General features: G+C 36.3%; 1 protein-coding gene across 1 annotated transcript in view; it reads right to left on the bottom strand.

Moving 5' to 3' along the window:
- cpne4a (copine IVa) overlaps positions 1 to 19,844 on the bottom strand; it is a 79,454-nt gene that overhangs the window by 21,669 nt on the left and 37,941 nt on the right. The window contains exons 6-11 of the mRNA XM_065298596.2: positions 18,630 to 18,713; positions 18,077 to 18,166; positions 8,134 to 8,232; positions 4,275 to 4,361; positions 3,977 to 4,036; positions 1,320 to 1,453 (exon numbers count right to left, since the gene is read on the bottom strand). Coding sequence (XP_065154668.1) covers positions 1,320 to 1,453; positions 3,977 to 4,036; positions 4,275 to 4,361; positions 8,134 to 8,232; positions 18,077 to 18,166; positions 18,630 to 18,713 — 554 coding nt within the window. The remainder of the gene's footprint in view (positions 1 to 1,319; positions 1,454 to 3,976; positions 4,037 to 4,274; positions 4,362 to 8,133; positions 8,233 to 18,076; positions 18,167 to 18,629; positions 18,714 to 19,844) is intronic.

Below are 19,844 nucleotides of genomic sequence, written 5' to 3'. Positions count from 1 at the left end.
TGAGCGTCTCTTTTATCATAAACAGTTTTGACGCGTGTGACAAAACATGTGATGCACATGGTCACATGACGCAACAAACACATATTATGAAATCATGAGCAACACACATGACACTCCGAACACATATTTTGAATTTGTGCCCCTCGGAAGAGCAGTCACAAGCCGCCACTTTTAATTAACAAAAAAATGACATGGGCATTTGCCATAGTTTTATTATTAACTCTTTCCCCGCCATTGACGAGATAAATCCTCAATTATGAGAAAACGCTTTCCTGCCAATGACGAGAATTTCCGGGTTTCCGCAATACCGCTATTATCCGCAACTTATACAACCCGGAAGTAGCGCCTCACGTAAAAGAGAGAGAACTCTGTGTTTTAAAGATCGCTCTGCATCTGATCTCGATCAAAAGTCCTTCACAAAAATTCTCAATCTCAGATTTTTGCTCAAAATTGGGTGTTTTTAAGGAAACCTACCCATATTTGAGAGGTGATAAAAAGAGAACTAATGAAGGTAGGATGAAATGTTTTTTTTTTTTTTGAAAGCAAAGGGTCTGTTTTTTCATATATTTAAAGAAGAACATTTTCTGGAAGGCATTTAACTTTTGTGAAAATCGTGAAAAAAGCTGGCACTGGCTTGCAACTTTTTTTAAAAACGCTGGCAGGGAAAGAGTTAAACACAGTGTTTATGTGTTTCTATAGCTCAAATTGTAGTGCATTGGTATTGTGTTTGCAGTGAACACACATACTGATGAAAATGTATACCTTAAATACACTGTAAGTCACTTTGGATAAAACCGTCTGCCAATTTCATAAATGTATGTAAATGTATGTATGCAGTTTTATATGACTCTTAATACAAAGTGAAGTCTGCAGTCTTTCACAATGCAAAGCAAAGATCTTGTGATATAACAAACACGGTGTAGAAATGCACACAGACCTCAACACTAGTGCCCAGAAACATAAATAATGATGACAATTATATGTAGTGTAAACATTGCCACAAAACATTTAACAACAGTGATGACATAAATAAAAATAGCAGCAATAAATAAAGGCTGCAAACAGCAAAATAACAATCGTATAATGGCATTTGCATAATGTATTCCTGCTGAAGTCCTTGCTGAAAGGCTGCAAACCCTTAACAATTAAAATAGTTGGTTTAGACCCACAACATTTTTTGGTGGGTTTTATGAGGTTTTCATATGCTACACTCTTAGAGAGACAACATCTTATGACTTGTATGTGTTAACACACATTAACAAATTGTGTTTAAAAAAATACAAACTTGTGCCTTAAAGAACGCATTTGAGTTTGCTTACCTGTCATAGTCTTGGCAAATCTCCCCAACTGCGACTAAAGCTTTCAGATATTCGTTCGGCTGGTAGGGGTGGATGTAGTGTAACGAACAACTGTTCTTCGGATCCCCATTAGACGCTGTGAAATCGATAGCTACCTGAAAAGACAAGCGGCAATCAAAGAGCTTTGACGCTAATTACTCAAAATGTATGCGAGCAGCATGTGGGGTTTATCCACAGAGCATCCATTACTAATGATTACTGGATGACAGGAGAGTCAAATGCATCACTTTAAGCAGGCATGGGACTATGTATAGAAAACATAACTGGCGTGGTATGTAATTTAACGCATAAACATCCACTAACTGTACATTGTAACTGTAAGCATTCATTAAACTGTACAAGGTAATCTATTGTTATTCACCACTGGAACTGATCCTTAGTGGAAGTGTGCGTTATCTGCCGTATTGCTTAGTTGAAATAGCAATGAGTTAGCAGCTCATGGGTTCGATTTCTGGAAATGTATAGCTTTAATGCATTGTAATTTGATTGGGATAAAGACGTCTACATAATGCATAATGTTCATCTGTGCCATTAGCACCACCAATTACTAACAAATATTTAGTCGTTTATATAAAACAGTTCACCCCAAAATAAAAATTCTCATAATTTGCCATCATGCTTTAATAAATTTGACTTCCTTTTTCAGAAAAAAAAAACACAAATTGATGTCTTGTAATGAAATATCATACGATTATAGTCTTGAGACACGCAAGAACTAATACGATTATAAATTAATACAATTAATACAATTAATAAGATTACAAATAAATTGTTGCACAAGGTTGAGCGTTTAGATTTTCCTGTATTTTTTCACGCTGCCAAAAGACGATCTCCCACATATTATTGGAAATGTATAATGTTTTTCCAGAGAGTTATTGATGAACGAGTGTTTTGGTGGCATGTAAGTAAATTATTTCATATGTTTTTTTCGGTTTCTAAATTTGGTGTGTAAGATAACAAATCCAATGCTATGTCATATTAATCAGTGTCTTGTTGACAAAAACATAGCATCGTTTTGAAATATGTCAGTTCTTAGCAACTTTTTTGGGGGGCTTGAATATACTTTGACCCAGCGGGGTTAATTGTAACGCTGTGTTACAACTAACCCCTCAGCACTTACAATATGAAAACCGCTAACGTTAGCATAATTTTTGCCGTTGTTTAAAATAGGCTACACATGAATGATTGCTGGTTGCCAACAAAATAAATGTGCCTATCTTATCAATTTATTTTTGTTCATATCTTTAATATTGATTGAATAAGGTCAAGTCAAAGATTAAAATCATAATGAAATGAATGGCTTAAATCAGACTTTGATGCTCATTATCTCAGAATTTGATTTTGAAACTGTAGTATGGTTATTACAGACTGGGTCACATATAAAAAAGTTGTCATAATTTCTCACATATTTAGACATTTGTATGCATTTATAATTGAAATATTGTTAGAAAATGGCTGGATGAATGAATACAGTGTGGATACCTGTCTATTATAGACCGATATATAAACAATATCCACTTCAAGTATAAAGACAAAATAGTATTGAAATATTTGCCTGCAAATTTAATTTTTAGAGTGTTACAACTTACCCCCTGCCTGTTACAATTAACCCCACCTTTGGGGTAAGTTGTAACGTTTGCACTTCTGTCACGTTTGGTGTAATTGGCCAAAATGGTAAGTACTAGAAACAAACTTCAAATGTTCATTTGTAGCAGAGATGTGTGAGTTGCTTGTGTAAAAAATATAATTAATCAAACTCAAATATTTTTTGAATGTTTGAGCCAAAACCAAAAAGCGTTAGGATGTGCACTCGCTGTGAAATATAGCTCCTCAGCTTGGTCCATCTTTGTTTTTACCGTCGCATGCGGAAATGCTTACATTGTATAATGAGTAAATGCGGTGCAGATTTTTTTTAACGCTAGGGCATACAATCGATGCAGAAATATAAATTGGATTTTAGAACAACATAAGGGTGAGTAAATAATAAGAGAATTTTCATTAAATTTCATTTTCATCCTTTAAGTTTCCAAAAAATATCTGATATCATGCTTTCTCAAAATATATCTGCATCTTATTTTAACTGCGTATTATATCAATTTCTAAAACGTGTGCCTATTTACACAAAAAAATAATGAAACGAAACAAAATAATAAAGAAACAACTAACCACGACAGATAAAAAATAAATGTGCACACAAAATGCAATTTTTTAAAAACAACTAACCACGACAGATAATAACTACAGTGCACACAATGTGCCATGTGAAAATAACTGCTGTGGGCTGCAGGTGATTCATTTATTACTTAACATCTGCAGGCAAACAAATTTAGAATGACACTTTATTTTTCCTGTTCCCATTAGTGTAGACATGGTAATGGGTAATAAATTAAAAGTGCTCTGACTAACAATAACCATCATTCATTAAGTAAAACTGGCAGCTTGCTTTTATCAGGCAACCCAAATGCAAACAAACCATTTGTTTTACAGGTATAAACACTAGGGATATGCAAAACTACATCAACTAATCTTGAAATGTGTGCATGACTAGTTAACAAATCAGTTTTAAGATTAAATCCAGCTTTGACTCTTGAGGTTGATCTGCGTCTGTTAGGACTTACTGTAAACTGTATTTGGCAACCACCCATAATGTAGTCCAGAAAAGAATGCATCTTAATTATCTGTGAATATAAAAGGGCAGATTATCAGGAAAGCATTTGACCGTAAATTCATGCTGTTATCTTTTCTCAACACCTCTAATTCATGTCAACTGCAATCAGATTCATTGGCCATTTACAGCGCCAGAATCTTGCACTTTAACCGAATGAAAAGGCATATAGCTGTGTAAACAGCTTTTTCCATCAACAGACTTTCTGACTTTCTGAAAGAACCAGTTTCCTTTACATAGATTAATTTTACCTTGCATTGATTTAAAATGACAATCCCAGAATTCTTGTAGTTCTTCTTCTTGACCTTATATTTAGGGTTTATGCATTCCCACTGGACCTGTCGTTTAAGAAAACACAACCATTAGCTTTTCATCACTGTTGGTGAGAGGGGTAAACCGAGACACTTTAAACAATATTATGGCTTCATTAGAATGACTGAGACGACACGTAATCGCATCCTATTGGAGCAGGGAAGTGCCCGAGCGAACAATAGACTCGCAATCAACAATTTCAGTCATAATAATGAGAACTGATGTCGAGTCTGGAAGGGATATTCTAAAATAATTAACATAGTCTGCTAGTGGTTCCTGTGGATTTGAGATATCAGCTTGGAGCGTTCAGTACTTCACAAGCTCGAGATGTCATCCAGCTGCAGCTTTTTAGCAGAATACAATTAACTGACGGCTAAAAAGACAATGGTTTTTTGTTTTCAAAACCAGAAAGAGATACTTTCTAATGGAGTTTTTAGAGATAATAAAACGGTCAAACGCAGCTCTTTAGAATAGGAAGTACATTACCGACACTTTAATGGAGTGCACATTGAAAACTCGTTTAAGTAAGGAAGCAAATAAAGCAACTATCATTTGAAATTACAGTAGAAAAAATGCGTTTTTGAAGAAAATCATTTAACCTCTTACACAGAACAACATGCATATTATCAATTATAAGTAAAGACACTTTTCAATTTTTATCCTTAAAATTGCAATTATTCTGTTTGTATACATTAAAAACACAGCGGGCATCAAGTGCAATGACAGCTAATTAAATTGTGAATACAGACTTAATGGCCACTTTGAGATGCAAGACTTAGAGAGAGAAAGACAGCGTGGGCAAGAGAGCGGGAGGACAAGAGAGAAAGAGGGGGATGCAAATATTTTTCATACCAAAAGAATATCCTTGTAGATGATCAGATATATGAGTGGGTAATTCTTCTGTCAGCAGAACTGTAAAACTAAACTGAATATGACCCATATCAAAATTTTCCTCAAATTCGGCACCTTTTTTGCACTTTAACTCAGAGGTCTTCAAACTTTTTTAGAGAATTAGAATGGACCCCTAGTACATGTATAAAACTGAATAGCTTTTAGGAACATATGCTCTTTGTTTTGCAAACCTTTCACATATTAACCTATTAATGCAGTTTTTGCAAAAAAATTGGGAGGGCCACCATTAATACCATCACAGACCCCTAAGAGGGTGTATTTCAGCTAAGAGCTTTGATTGCTATGATACTAATGCTTTGTTTATTAGTCGTTGAACGATACGCCGGTTGGTTCTTGTAATATTTGCCCCGCTCCTCCTCCACTGTAATTAGACGGCTAAATAAAAAAGTGACAAGCTGAGCATTTCACCCAAAGTTTAATTTTTTTAACTCTGGCCGCTCAGCGGTAAGCGCGGAAAAAGCGCACAGGGCCGGCGTTCACAGTAGCGCCTCACTGCAGAACACAACATCCAGGGGGCGGAGTTGGATTCAGAACCTGGGGGCGTAGTTGGATCCAGATCCAGGGGGCGGGGTTGGATACAGATCCATGGGGCGAGGCTGGATCCAGGTCCAGAGATCTCTTCCCACTGCATTTTGATTGGTCGGAAGTTTTACCACAAGACATGTTATACTTGTTGTTGCGTAAGCATTTCCGCATTGAGTCATAAATAAATTAAGAAATTATTTTGACAGAAAAACGAACTTTACTTATGACTACAATAAAAGTAGTGAAATTTAAGGTTTTTTTGCTATAATGTTTTGAATACTACGAGCAATCTTACCACGTGCAGTTTAATACCTATGAATGTATACAGTATAAATATGCATAGTTATTAACATATATGGCATGTTAATTAGAAATTAATAAATTGAGTGTTTACCTTTTATGAAGTATGAACTTTTTTAATGCGTCTTTGCTTACAGCCATTAGGAAACAGGTTTCACTGGCAGAAGGTTTACTTTTCTTACAAATTTGCTAATAAAAGATATCAAATAAATTGGGTGTTTATATTTACTCGTATAGGAATAGCCGTGTAATAAGTTGGATAATGTACAGCCAATCGGGTCGCAAATAAATCCTTTCAATGTAAAACAGTCTCACCCCATGTCGTCAATATTTGACGACACTTGACCATTCGTCATATGTTGACGCGAAGGGTATACCTTTCGCGTCATTTTTTGACGAACTGGGGACTTCAATACTATTACGTCCGTTGCATTCTCTTTCCTATTTTCTTACCATTTTCGCGTCGGTTTAGGGTTAGATTACGCAAAATTAAACAGTGTACGCGAAATTAAACAGTTGTCACCTGGCGTTGGGGTTAGAGTTAGGTACGCGAAATGAAACAGTTGTCACCTGGCGTTGGGGTTAGAGTTAGGTTTGGGTAGGGATGTCATTATGTAAATCTAACCCTAAACCGACGCGAAAATGGTAAGAAAATAGGAAAGAGAATGCAACGGACGTAATAGTATTGAAGTCCCCAGTTCGTCAAAAAATGACGCGAAAGGTATACCCTTCGCGTCAACATATGACGAATGGTCAAGTGTCGTCAAATATTGACGACATGGGGTGAGACTGGGTTGTTCAGTGATATCACTCGGTCGGGAATGTGTCCCTTACCTCCCCTTACACCTCACTGTGATACTTTCTAAATTATGAATCTTTCTCGACTATATCATTAATCAAACGTACACTTAAATTGATAAGAGCAAACGTTGGCGACCACAGGTTGCAACTAATTGCATGCTGTAACAACGCAAATATACGGGTCCATTTGGCAGAGCAAAGTATATAAAGTGGCAGGAGTTGGATCTAGACCCAACCTTGCCCCCCTGGATGTCGTGTTCTGCAGTGAGGACCATCTTGGCGTTCAGGGCAGGCGAAACCCGGCAGCTGCTACCGTTTTTAAAAAGCGCGGCACTTTCATTTGAAACATTTGAAAACATACGCCAGCCGCTGACGTAAACGCTTTGCTGTACGCGCCCCCAAAGAGTCCTCGGACCCACTGTTGAAGACCCATGCTTTAACTGATGTCTCTACAATCAAAAAAATGCTAGGGTATTTTCAACACATTGTTGGGTCAAAAAGGATTGGTCAAAAAAAAAATGACTTACTTTCTTAGTATTTTTGTCTTGTTTTCAGTAGAAATATCTAAAAATTAAATAAAGATGCTTTTTCTTGATGAGCAAAATGACCTTAGTAAATAAGTCTAGTTTTAAGACAAATAATATACAATTTAAGTGAAATTGTCCTTAAAACAAGCAAAATTATCTGCCAATGGGGTGAGAAAAAAAATTGTGAAATAAGATTTCCTTTTTCTTAAAAACTTAATTCAAGTAACATTTTCTCACCCCATTGGCAGATATTTTTGCTTGTTTTAAGCACAAATTCACTTAAATTGTATAGTTTTTGTCTAAAAACTAGTAATATTTTCTTAGGTCATTTTGCTCATCAAGAAAATATATCTTGATTTAAGAATTTTTAGATATTTCTACTGAAAACAAGACAAAAATACTAAGTAAGAAAGTCATTCTTTGCAGTGTATGCTTTATCCCATAATGTTTTGTTGGTGTAACCTAAATATAAAAAAATTCTGGGTTAATTTAACACAACAGCTCGGTTCTTCTCTTTTTGACCCAATAGATTAAAAATAACCCAGTATATTTTAGAGTGCAGTTTCTACTTTTCCTGAATTTATCCAGATCTGAATATCTTAAGGTGCTCTGAAAGCCAATTAAATGTTAAACCCTGCCTGGCTTGTGGTTCAGCTCCTATAGGTGACTGTGTGAGACGGATATAAGAGCGTGTTGATGAATTGATGCATTTTTCATGAGACATGTTAAATACCTGTCGTCCATCCATCGCTGACCGCATTTCTTTGAAGGTAGCTTGAAATTCTCCTATGAAATCATGCTTTCCATTCGAATCCCAGTCCCAGACTGTACACTGGAGGAAGGGTGTAGAAAATGAACAAAGGCAAACATCATTTCTGAATCTATTTACTTTATTAATGCATATTACTGGTATTATTGTCAATTATTCATCAGTGTATGTTTTTCAGAAAAAAAAGAAGTTTGAAATTTCAAAGACAAGTGAATGCATAATATCTTGCTACTCATATGAAACAACTTTTTTTCATTGGTGTCTTTTAGTTTGTAAGGCTATTGGACAGTGTTAACCACAAGTCAAACAGCTATTTAAAAAAAAAACAGTCAGGCTTGGGTTCATTCTTGTATTGAAAATATATAACTATATTCACCATCCAATTAATTTTTGAAATAAAATATGTCATACATTACATAACAAGTAAAATAATTTTGAAAGTGGTTGCATTTCATAGCTTTAGCCAAATTCACGTCTTTTATTTATACTCTATCCCTGCAAGATCCGAGTGCTTGTTTATTCAACAGCCTCTTATTTAAATACTAATTGGCAGGCATTTCTCTAAACCAGAAATAAAATACATGCTAAGGGTTTGCACAGCACAGAGCGCAGCCATTAACTGCCTTCATAAGGTCCTTAGAGAGTTCTGAATGGCAGAAATTACTGGAACTTAAACATACAGAATCGAAAACTGGAGCAGCCTGTTCCCCGTGCATCCATGCATTAAACATAAAGTGACATTAGAAATGAAATCAGGACAATGACTTATATAATATTGTTGGAAATGATAAGGTCAGATCACAGAGTTTTTTCATTAAGGCAGGATTCTGTTGTGAAAACCAATTTCTTGCTTACAGTGTTATAGGTATACATACATACTGTAAATAAACTACAAATTACTGTAAATAAGAAAATGACTTTATAGCAAGTTTACCTAGTGTGTTAGCTTTGTAAAATAAAGATTACGGTTCCAAAAATGTTCTATATAAAAACTTTAACATCCACAAAAATGTTCTGTTGCACAAAAGCTTCTTTTGGTGAAAAAGGATCTACAGACTATAAAAAGGTAGGAAACCTTTTAGGAACCTTTGTCAAAAAAAGAGATCCGCACACGAAAATTGGGCTAAAAAGCTCAAAAGATTTTATTGTCCAGAGCTCGCAAAGAGTGCAAAACGTTTTTGGGATTAATGCTTCATCAGTGCCGTGTTTCCCAGGCATACACCTGTGTCTTTTTTAAAGGCTCATTACCGTAATAATTATAATATATATGTATATATTTATACAATATGAATTAAATAAAACATGTTAAAATATAAAATGTAGCCTTATTTTTCTGAGATTAAAAAAAAAAAATTACAATGTATTTCTGTCTTTTAAAAAATGGCATAAAACTAGGGCACCATCTCATGCAGACCAAAGGGGGCCCCAGTTTGAGAACATTTGCATTAAACCATAAAGGCAAATAAATACAATGTTACATACACTCTTCAAACATTTTGACTTAAAATGTAATTTCGAGAAACAAAAATGTTTACAACCTTTACTTTTAAAAGTAAAGATTTTAAAGACAGCATTTTGTTTCATTTGACCAAATTGCTGTAATCAAAGAATATAGTACTTTATACAGTAACAAAACAAACTTTAATTCATAATAATAATTCATATACATTTTTATCATTTATTTATTTTTCCCCAAACAAAATAAATTGAGGGTACTGTTAAAGGGGACGTATCATGAAAATCTGACTTTTTTCATGTTTAAGTGCTATAATTGGTTCCTCAGTGCTTCTATGAACCTATAATATATAAAAAATATCAACCCAGTAGCTTAGTTTTGGTAAACCATTTTCTCCAAGCATGTGAAAAAAATAGGTAATTGAAATTTGGCTCCCTCTGTGATGTCAAAAGGGGAAAATGCCACCCCTTAATCTGCACTATCCAACCACAACACTGCCATTTAATGCAGAGATCAGCTCATTTGTATTTAACATGTTATAATAAATTATCTATATGATATTTTGAGTTAAAACTTCCCATACGTACTCTGGAGACACCAAAGATTTATTTACATCTGAAAAAAGTCTTTTGAAATGTCACCTTTAAAAATAGTATCAAAATTCTCAATATGCTCACAACAAATAAGACCCATTGGAGTGATAATAAGACTCGTTGGACTCCTGCAGGATCCAATCAATCACAACCATTATCTTTATGCACGGCTCCATCAGAGCATTGGACAGAGATCTTAAAATGAGAACATGTTTAGTGGTCTGATTGAAATTGCCTGAGTGCAACAGCGTAATGTACTCATGAAGGTCTGGGGACAGAGTAAGCTCCAGCTGTGAGCTGGGTTACATCTGCGACTGATTCTCCAGATGGTACAGAGGACGACTGGCACTAAATGAGGCTGAGCAGTTCTACTGTAATGAGGTCTGATCTCTGTTCAGTCGTGAGTGGGCAGAAGGGAGGACACACACAGGCGTATGGTGATTTACTTTGAGCAGGCACAGAGGCTCACAGTCCCTTAAGTGATGTTTGTAGGATCCTAATATTATATGGACACAGATCACTACTGACAATTAACAATTTTGCAACTGTGTTGGGTTGCCGCTTAATGTCCAATACAAATTCAAAAAAATCTCAGAAATCATACTGGTATTACTTGCATATCTCTAACATAATCATTTTATTTAAATGTATGTCAAATATATTCAGTAAAGTATCATAACTTTGTTATTGTAAAAAGACAATGTAGCAAACACCATACCATAGATTGCATTTATTTTACAAGGGATTATGGCAGGCAGAGAAATGTATATTTTTTTCATTATTATAATATTCAACAGGAGTCTCTTTAATTTACAATGAAATAAAATAACGATACATGTACTTGGCGAATTGACAACTTTAAATTGAAATTAAATTAGTGTGGTACAACACGTTCAACTACCCTGACTAATTCCTTTCAAATTAAATCAAGCAAAGAAATAAATGAAGCCAAAGTAGGGCAGAGACCATAAACAGAGGTAATAAAACACATGGGAATACCCTGCTAGATTCTTTCTAAATGCTCAAACACAGACACACACACCTGCGCGTCTAGTCCTCCTGAGATAATGCATTTATGCCATGACCGATGAGAATTTTTGCCAGCTGTCTAATATAAACTTCAGAACAAAAGAGACATCAATACTCACAACATAGACCCTTAAAATAACGATTAACCCTAAAACAACCAAAAGGCTACAGTTTACGGAAAATGCACAAAAAATGTCTGGGATCCTTTGATTTTGGTTCATTCAGATTGCCAGGGATTTTTTGGAATCTGCGTGCACACACATCCCATACACTGTAATAAGTAAAAATAGGATCCACTTAAATAAAATTCTTAATTGGTAACACTTAAAGTATTTAAATAGCAACTATTGTGCGATACACATTTTTTAATTTCCTTTGGCATGTAAGTGTGTATTAGTACATGTTAACGATATGCAAAAGGTACATACCCTAAAATAAACGATGACGCGAGTTATCGTTTCCATCGTAAATCTCTTTTCTTGGACTACAACAAACACACAAATTGTAGGCAACAGTTTACTTCCTGGGATTGGTGATGTAGACAAGACCGACATTATCATAATTAGGGATGTCCCGATCCGATCACGTGATCGGAAATCGGCCCCGATCACGTGGTTTCAGACTCGATCGGGATCGGACGTTACCTCCCGATCAGGACTCGGATACATATGCAGGGTTTAAAATCCATTAAGTTCTCGCTCTGCTCCGCGCCAGTGTACGCGCTGCGCTGGTGCGTGTGAACTGAAGAGAATAGGCTTGTTCGACTTCATCCGGCTGCCGGTTCTTGTGGTGCTGCATGACGTCAAAGTTCCGCGAGAACGATGTAAAAGCAAACTCCTCCGTATGATTTCGCGGATCACTCTCGCGGTAGTTTGACGTCACCAGGGTGTCGAGTGTTGCGGCGCCGCATGAAGTCGAACAAGCCTATTGACGTGCTTTCATTCATAGGCTTCACACACTCGTGCGTGCAAGGAACCCACGACAAAACCGCGTTTTTACCGCTCATTTAAACGACGCGTTGATCGTTATTGTCAACATGTGCTCAGACGCAGCTCCGTGTCTCACTCAGAACCTCAAGAACGCGCATTCGCGCAGGATACTGTAGAGATGACATGAGAGATAGAGAGAGAGGTAAGAATGGTGCCCATGTCGAAAAAACTTAATAGAAGTCTAGAAACAAAGTATTAAAGTATGTATAGCCATGTCACTCATCTCATTACAAAATGTTAACTAGATAACTGGATACAACTGATTGTATAGTTTAATAAAATAATGTATTTTGATTATACAAATCAATTACGACCTAACTATAGTGATTGTTTAACTAACAGCTCTCTATGGCTAATTTATAAGACATATTGCTGAATCAGTATGTTGTTTTTCTTGTTAATTGAGTCTTTTTGGGTAGCCTATCTTATGCCTAGAATGAGTCAAGGAGGTTAAGTCTTATAACTTCATTCAAAGTTTGATCAATTGTGCATAATGACATGTGCACCAAATGCATATAGGGTGTCAGACTCATAGATTTGCATAATTTAAAGTTCAGGTTTTAAAGTTTGGGTCAACATGTGGCACAGCTTTAAAACTGAAACTTATAAAATCCTATCAGAGATACAAAATGTCATTGAAACACACCAGTGGCTTTGCTGTCATCAGGATTAAACATGTTACCCCTCGAACCCTCCCTCCTAACAGAGCATCCCCACAAAACAAACCCCAATTTAACCCCTGAACATATATAGTATATATTCATTATTTTTTAACACATCTGTAGTTATGCGCTGGCACAGAGTTAGACTCTTTTGACTCCACACAGAAACAGCAATGCGTGCGGCATGACATAAGGAACATCCTGGACTGGTTCTGTTTTTTTGCTCTTTTTTATTCTTTTTTTTTAATGTATTATAGAAGTATCGGATCGGGACTCGGTATCGGCAGATACTCAAAATCAAATGACTCGGACTCGGACTCGAGGGCAAAAAAACCTGATCGGGACATCCCTAATCATAATTCCTCTCGCTTGTACTCACAGCCTGTAAGTTCACTCCTGTTAGCATTGCATAGAGACAAAGCGCAACGCTTAAAATTAGCATAACTGCGATCTGTCTCTATTGTGAACGAATCTTTCAAACATGGTAATGAGCGTCACATTTCCGGCTGACGTCAGAGGTATTCAGGCCAATCACAACGTACATTAGCTGGCCAATAAGGGAGACACCGCTTTTTAAATCAATGAGCTTTGTACAAAATCAGAGCTTTTGAAGACAGTATATCTCGAGCTACAAAAATGTACGTATGTGGAAAATAATGTGTTTTTTAACCATAAACCATGTGAACACATTGTATTATACCAAATACACAAAATAACGTTGTTTTAAGCAATGAAATAGGTGCACTTTAAAGGTGCAGTGTGTAAATTTTAGCGGTATCTAGTGGTGAGGTTGCGAATTGCAACCAACGGCTCAGTCCACTGCTCAAGGGCTCGTTATAGTCGTGCGTAGGTCCTACGGCGTAGCCGCGACGGCATAGGTTCCGCGTCGGTTTTCATTTATACTTTTGCGTCGTCCTCCACGTCGATGTGCAAACACACCCGCAAACCGCTGGTAGGCAGCAGTGTTGGGTGTAACTAGTTACAAAGTAACTAGTTACTGTAATAAAATTACTTTTTTCAGTAACTAGTAGTGTAAGGCATTACCCGTCTGAAAATGGTAATATTATTACAGTTTTCCCGAGCTAGTTACTTGAGTTACATTCGCCAGTAGCACCTTCATCACACAAGGCACAAAACACAGAGAACAAAAGGGAAGGGGAGGAGGGCGTGAATGGAACAGTGATTGGTCTAAGTTTGGCACGAGGTATCATTTACCATCACCGATTGGTCGACACCCGGCAGCCAGCAGCACAGAGCGGCACACTCAAAGACAGATCGGGAAAATGGAAGCGTCAACAACGGCAAGCTCTTTTTCAGAGGAAGGTTCCCAGCAACAGAAAGCTAGTTTCGACGGGTGGAGATTCAGTCATATTTTATCATGTTCAACGGAAGTAAAATAACTTGACGGTGAAGTGCACACTCTTTAATGTTTCTCCGAACGCTGTGCCCCGCGTCCGGTAGCGGGTAAGGAAGCCAGCATTTTCTTGGCCGTGGCTTGCCCAAATAAACATGCTTGTCCAGAAAAAAAATGTAACTAGTAATATAACTAGTAATATAACTAGTTACTTTCTCCAGGGAGTAATAAAGTAAAGTAAGGGATTACTATTTTTGAGAGTAATATGTAATACGTAATATATTACTTTTTTGAGTAACTAGCCCCAACACTGGTAGGCAGTAACCACGCGTATAACCACAGTAGCAGCGCGACCGTCAAAGAAGAAAAAGCTTGGCAAGTTAACCCACAAACAAAGAAGAAATAGCAACTTGTGTATAATTTGAGAAGACCAGTAATGATGGAAGTAAATAAACAGCGACTTTTGTTGGAGTTTGAGTTAAATCACTCCTCAACTTGGCTCATCTTTGTTTTCACCGTCACAAACGGAAATACCTATGACGCAGTTTTTTTTACCTGACGGGAGGGGTTCTGGTGGACCAATCACAGCGCTTGCGGTCCGCGTAGATCTGACACGCTGTTACATTTTTTGTGAGGTGCGCGTCAGGCTACGCAGTGCTACGCACAGGCTACGGATAGCCTACGCCGTAGCTACAGCGTAGAACCTACGCATGACTATAAATCGCCCTTCACCCCTCACTTTTGAAACGCATAAAGAAGCTACGGTACCTGCCACCGGAAAAACATGTCATTGTCAGAGACAACTTAGAAAAAAGTTTGTCCATTAAGGGCTTCTGTAGATACATGGCGGCACAAAATGGCGACTTCCACTTAAGGGGACACTCGTGTATGTAGATAAATACGTCTCATTCTAAGGTAATAAAAGCATAATGGTTCATTATAAAAAGCACTGATTCTTGAAACTTTGGCAAAAACAAGTCCCACTTAGAAAAGTGCTTATTCTGTTGGAAATTAATTAAATTTTCATGAAGAAAAGGAATCAATGTTATAATCAGGGAGTCCTTTGCACATATGTAAGGTTCTTTTATAGGTTTATTTTTATTTTTTATTAATTTAATGATTATATTGCTGGCCCATTGCCTACAAAATCAGCTGTCCTCGGATAAGAGATAATAATTGCAACTTGATTAAAAAAGCCAAAAGTAATAATTGAATTAAATAATATATTTACCACATGAAAGAGTACATTGTAATATGTATTAAAAACTACAAACAGTGAGTTTTGAGCAATATTTACTGTTATTTTGTGATTGCTCAAAATGTGTCCCACATATTCGTCACCACCGTCAGACATTTTTAAAAAGCAATAAAATCAGACAATTAAAGGGTCAACTGCATTCCTGAGGACCCCATTTTCAAACCTTCAGCTCTACTGCATGCTTCAAGATCACTCAAGCTCCTGTATGTTTGCTATTTTCTCTTAAACTTCTTCATATTTTTGGACAGTGCTACTGTGACAACCATAACATGTCAACACCGTCATCTTTGTAAAAAAATATTAGATTAGATTATGAAATAAATGTATCATTTTTAAGAAGAGGTCTGAAGAAGCTAGCAACAAAAGGGAAACAAGATGGCTAATGTGAAGAACTCATCTATTTTTTTTAATCTATATTAGGTTTTTGTCACCACCAGGGGCGTCATGCACCAATTTTTTTTAAGGGGGCAGAGTGTGCACAGTTCACAGAAATTTGTGCATACACATACATCAAACGAATTATATTATAGAGCTTTCAGTCTTTTCCATGGCACTTACATTTCTAACAATATGAGCGCCACTGCCTTCAAGCAAAAAACTCCAAAATAAAAGTGTTGACTCACTTTCTATCAAATACTATTCAATCAGAATAATGACATGATATTGGTATCATATTTAAAACAGAAACGACATGTTTTATTTATTTTAGTTTTGTTTAATGACTTGTTTAATTGTGTGATTAATGCATTTTGCACAACCACTGACTGCATTATGAAATTAATGTCATTTTAAATCCATAAAGTATATAAACAACGAAAATGACATAAGCTATAGCCACGTGAATGAGTTAAATGTTCAATAATGATTTTTTAAAATATGTTTAGATAAAATGATTGGAGGAACGAATTTTTGCATTAAATTTTACCTCACCTGAAAATATTTAGGCTTTTTCCACTTATATTTTTTACTTAAAGGTATTGCGGAGGATTTTCTTTTTCTGGGTGGATCATCAAGACTATTGGTCCTCCTAGTTGTCAATCAGGAGTGTTGCGCAATTGCATTTTTTAAAAAGTGGAGAAGTCGGTTCTTTTCTAAAATTCGAGAAAACACTCCGCTACACCTTTAACGTGAGACATTTTATTTGAATTTTTTAGGTGTTACCAATTAAAGTAATTTTTTGAGTTAATCCAACTTTCACTTTTTACAGTGTTAAGATCCTTTAAAGCCACTTGACATAATGTTATTGTGTGTAATATTTTTTTTAAATCATAGACCATCACACACTGTTCCATTAACCTGGCGTATAATCTCCGCTTCACCAGATAGTGAGGAGCTCCCTGATCTCTGCTTCATTCCATTTTGCAGACTTTTTTCGTTATAATTGTTGATCTGCATTTAATTCCCCCGAGTCAAAGAGCTGACAATAATAACTATGCTGTTGCGTCAGCACGCGTCCTCACTAAGACCCCTTACGGCATTGTTCCTGTCTTCTGTTCACACAGGCAGTGCTCCGGAAATGTTACGGCAATGTTACTAAGTCCCCTTTGGGGGAGCAATCCCACAATCAATTACAGGACATGTTTGCGTTCACACACAAGGCAATTTTATGGCAGTTTTCAGAATCAGTGTGCTGTGTAAAGGGGTAAAAATGTATCAAAGCATGAATTAAATATTGGCAAACCAAAACATTGCAATACAAATAAAAAGAAACATCATTGAAAGAAACAACAACCACACATTTTGCAAGCTACTGATCACAGTAAGGGGAGAAATGTCATAGTGTGTAGAGACAGATGGCATAATTTACAGCTTTAACTGAACTCTACAGCTTAATCACAATAATACATCTCTGTTATCTTCCACAAAAGAAACAACAAAAAAAAAATAGGATAAAGTTTCAAAATCAAATGCTGAGTTTAGGAGTATCAAAGTTTAATTTCAGCCATTAATTTCACTTTTATTTCAGTCTTTTACGTGGTCTTACTCAGTCAATATTAAAGATATCAAAGTTATATTTTCACAAAATGTTCTTTGTGTTATGTAGGATGATTTTATGTAGAAAACAGTAAATCACAAAAAGGACTTTTCACAGGCAGGGTCACAAATACTCATCCAGTCAATGGCTAGGTTATGTATGGTGTTTTCAGGTGCATGCATTGTTTAATATTAAACATCACTTGTATGAAAACACGTCATCATATGTCATTCTTTTAAAACGTTTAGCAGACTTTTCGAAATTGTGAAAAGCTACACGTTTATGGATCTCATAATTGCATTGTGCGTCTCTAAAGTGCTAAAGTGCCTTTCTTAGTCGAAATCCAGAAGAACAATTGACAGGTAAAAAGCAGGTGAAGCTTTTTATATAAGCACCACAAAATCAAATCAAATTTAAACAATGTATAGTGCTTTCTTTTAAGAGAAGGCTCTGCGTAACAAAATGCAAATGTAAGTTTAACCAAACTTTGAATTATAGCATAGCTTTTATGGTAAAAAAGTCAAATTCACATAATAACGCATTCTTCGATCGAGGCCAAGTTTATCAAACGTTGTCAGAGTCATAATGTACCTTTAGTATTCGGTCATGGTCTCCACTGCAGAGCGAGTTCAGGGACGTTTTAAAGGTTTTCCACACAGGATTGAGGTTGTTCATGACAGTCTGTGTGCAGAGAGAGTAAAAGAAAAGTTTGCTTTATCCAAAGCAACTAACAGTGCATTACAAGGTAATGAGTTTGAAACCTTTTGCACTGCGAATGCAATGCTTACTGAGCTATACAGGAGTTTCATGTATCATCGTGTTTTAGGTTTAGGTACTATCAGTAATTTGTTCAAGTAGAAGTGTATTTATTTAATTTAAAAAACACAACTGTATAAGTATACAGAAAAATAACGCTGGGATCACTTTCCAAGCTTTATTAGCTGATGAATGCTAAAACTTTGAAAGCCCATCCATTACAATCTGATCAACACGTGCATTCAAAGTGTGAAACTGCTATGGGAAGCTTAGAAAAAACACAATGTTATCATCTGTTGGTATGGAGGCTAATATAGTTATAGTTTTCATTATAGTTGTTGTTCTGAGCCACTAAAGCGATTTAAGTACCAGGGTGTTGTTGTCTTACCTCTGTTCTGTGCACCAACTGCTGGGTGTTATCATCATTTACCCTGTAGATCTCCAAAAATGGATCAGACTTGCTGAAGAAGTCCTAAGGGAACAACAGAAACACAGAGATCAACTGATTGTATCACACTCATAAATGTTTAAGAGAGAAAGGTACAATTTGTCCGCCATAATATGATCCATGATGTGTGTACTATAAAGTGCTGTCTGTGTTTATTATAACCTTTATTTATGCTCAGCTTAAACTTAACTGTGTCACGTCCTTATAAAGTTCTGTTGTGTTTCAGCTCAACTGGTACAGCGTACGCTAACAATACCAGGGTCATGGGTTCAAATCTCATAAAATGTATGGTTAGATGAAATTGAAGTTTTCCAGTTGTTTTCTACAGCAAATCATCCTAGATCATGTAAATTGGGGCTGTCAAAATGTTAACGTTAATTCTTTTTTAAAGACACTAGTGTTATTAACGTGTGTTTAACGCAACACGCAATTTCTGTTTGATGCTGGCCTAGCACGTTGTTGGATAAATTGAGACGCTGCCTTAATCCGCATTCACTTTAGCAGTGACTAGCAGTAGCAGAGCGACACAATCTCATTGATTTCAATGGAAGCTCTGCGGCATCCGGTGACACGAGCGACAGTGACCATTGGCGACTGGATGGGCGTGTCCAGTGGCGCGACAAAGTTGAGAAAAGCTTAACTTTATGCAAATGATGAGCAACTTTCTGGAGCGATTACCAATGAGAATAAAGCACAGATTTCACATCATCCGTCTCTCATCAGTTACTTGAGTGAACGTTACTCATTTGTTTATGACAACCAGATTAAGACACGCCTCCTAACAACCTCTTTGAAAGAGATGAGTGACACACAGCGACAAATCCGCTTATAATGTGAATGTACTGTACCTTTAGACAGTAAATAGTCATCAAACGTCTAAAATGATCTTTATTTGTAAGTTTTTTGAGAGGTATACCGTCCTAAATGCCTAACTAATACAAATGATGCGTGTCCATCCACTTGCCTGTCCGGCTGAGATTTTGGTTTTAAAACATGCAGGAATTACAAAATAAAATGCAGGACTTGCTTGATGTTATAATTGGTTTTTAAGATTGATAAAGTTCAGGATCTGATTGATGTTTAAAGGGTTATTATTAGGAGAAAAATTACTAAAAACAGATCTTTCTCGCGCTGACTGACACATCTAAAGCATGT

The sequence above is a fragment of the Paramisgurnus dabryanus genome, chromosome 13 (assembly GCF_030506205.2).
Source record: "Paramisgurnus dabryanus chromosome 13, PD_genome_1.1, whole genome shotgun sequence".
In the NCBI taxonomy this organism is placed as follows: domain Eukaryota; kingdom Metazoa; phylum Chordata; class Actinopteri; order Cypriniformes; family Cobitidae; genus Paramisgurnus; species Paramisgurnus dabryanus.
The sequence above is the reverse complement of the archived record's forward strand: the minus strand, read 5'-3'. Positions and strand labels throughout refer to the sequence as shown.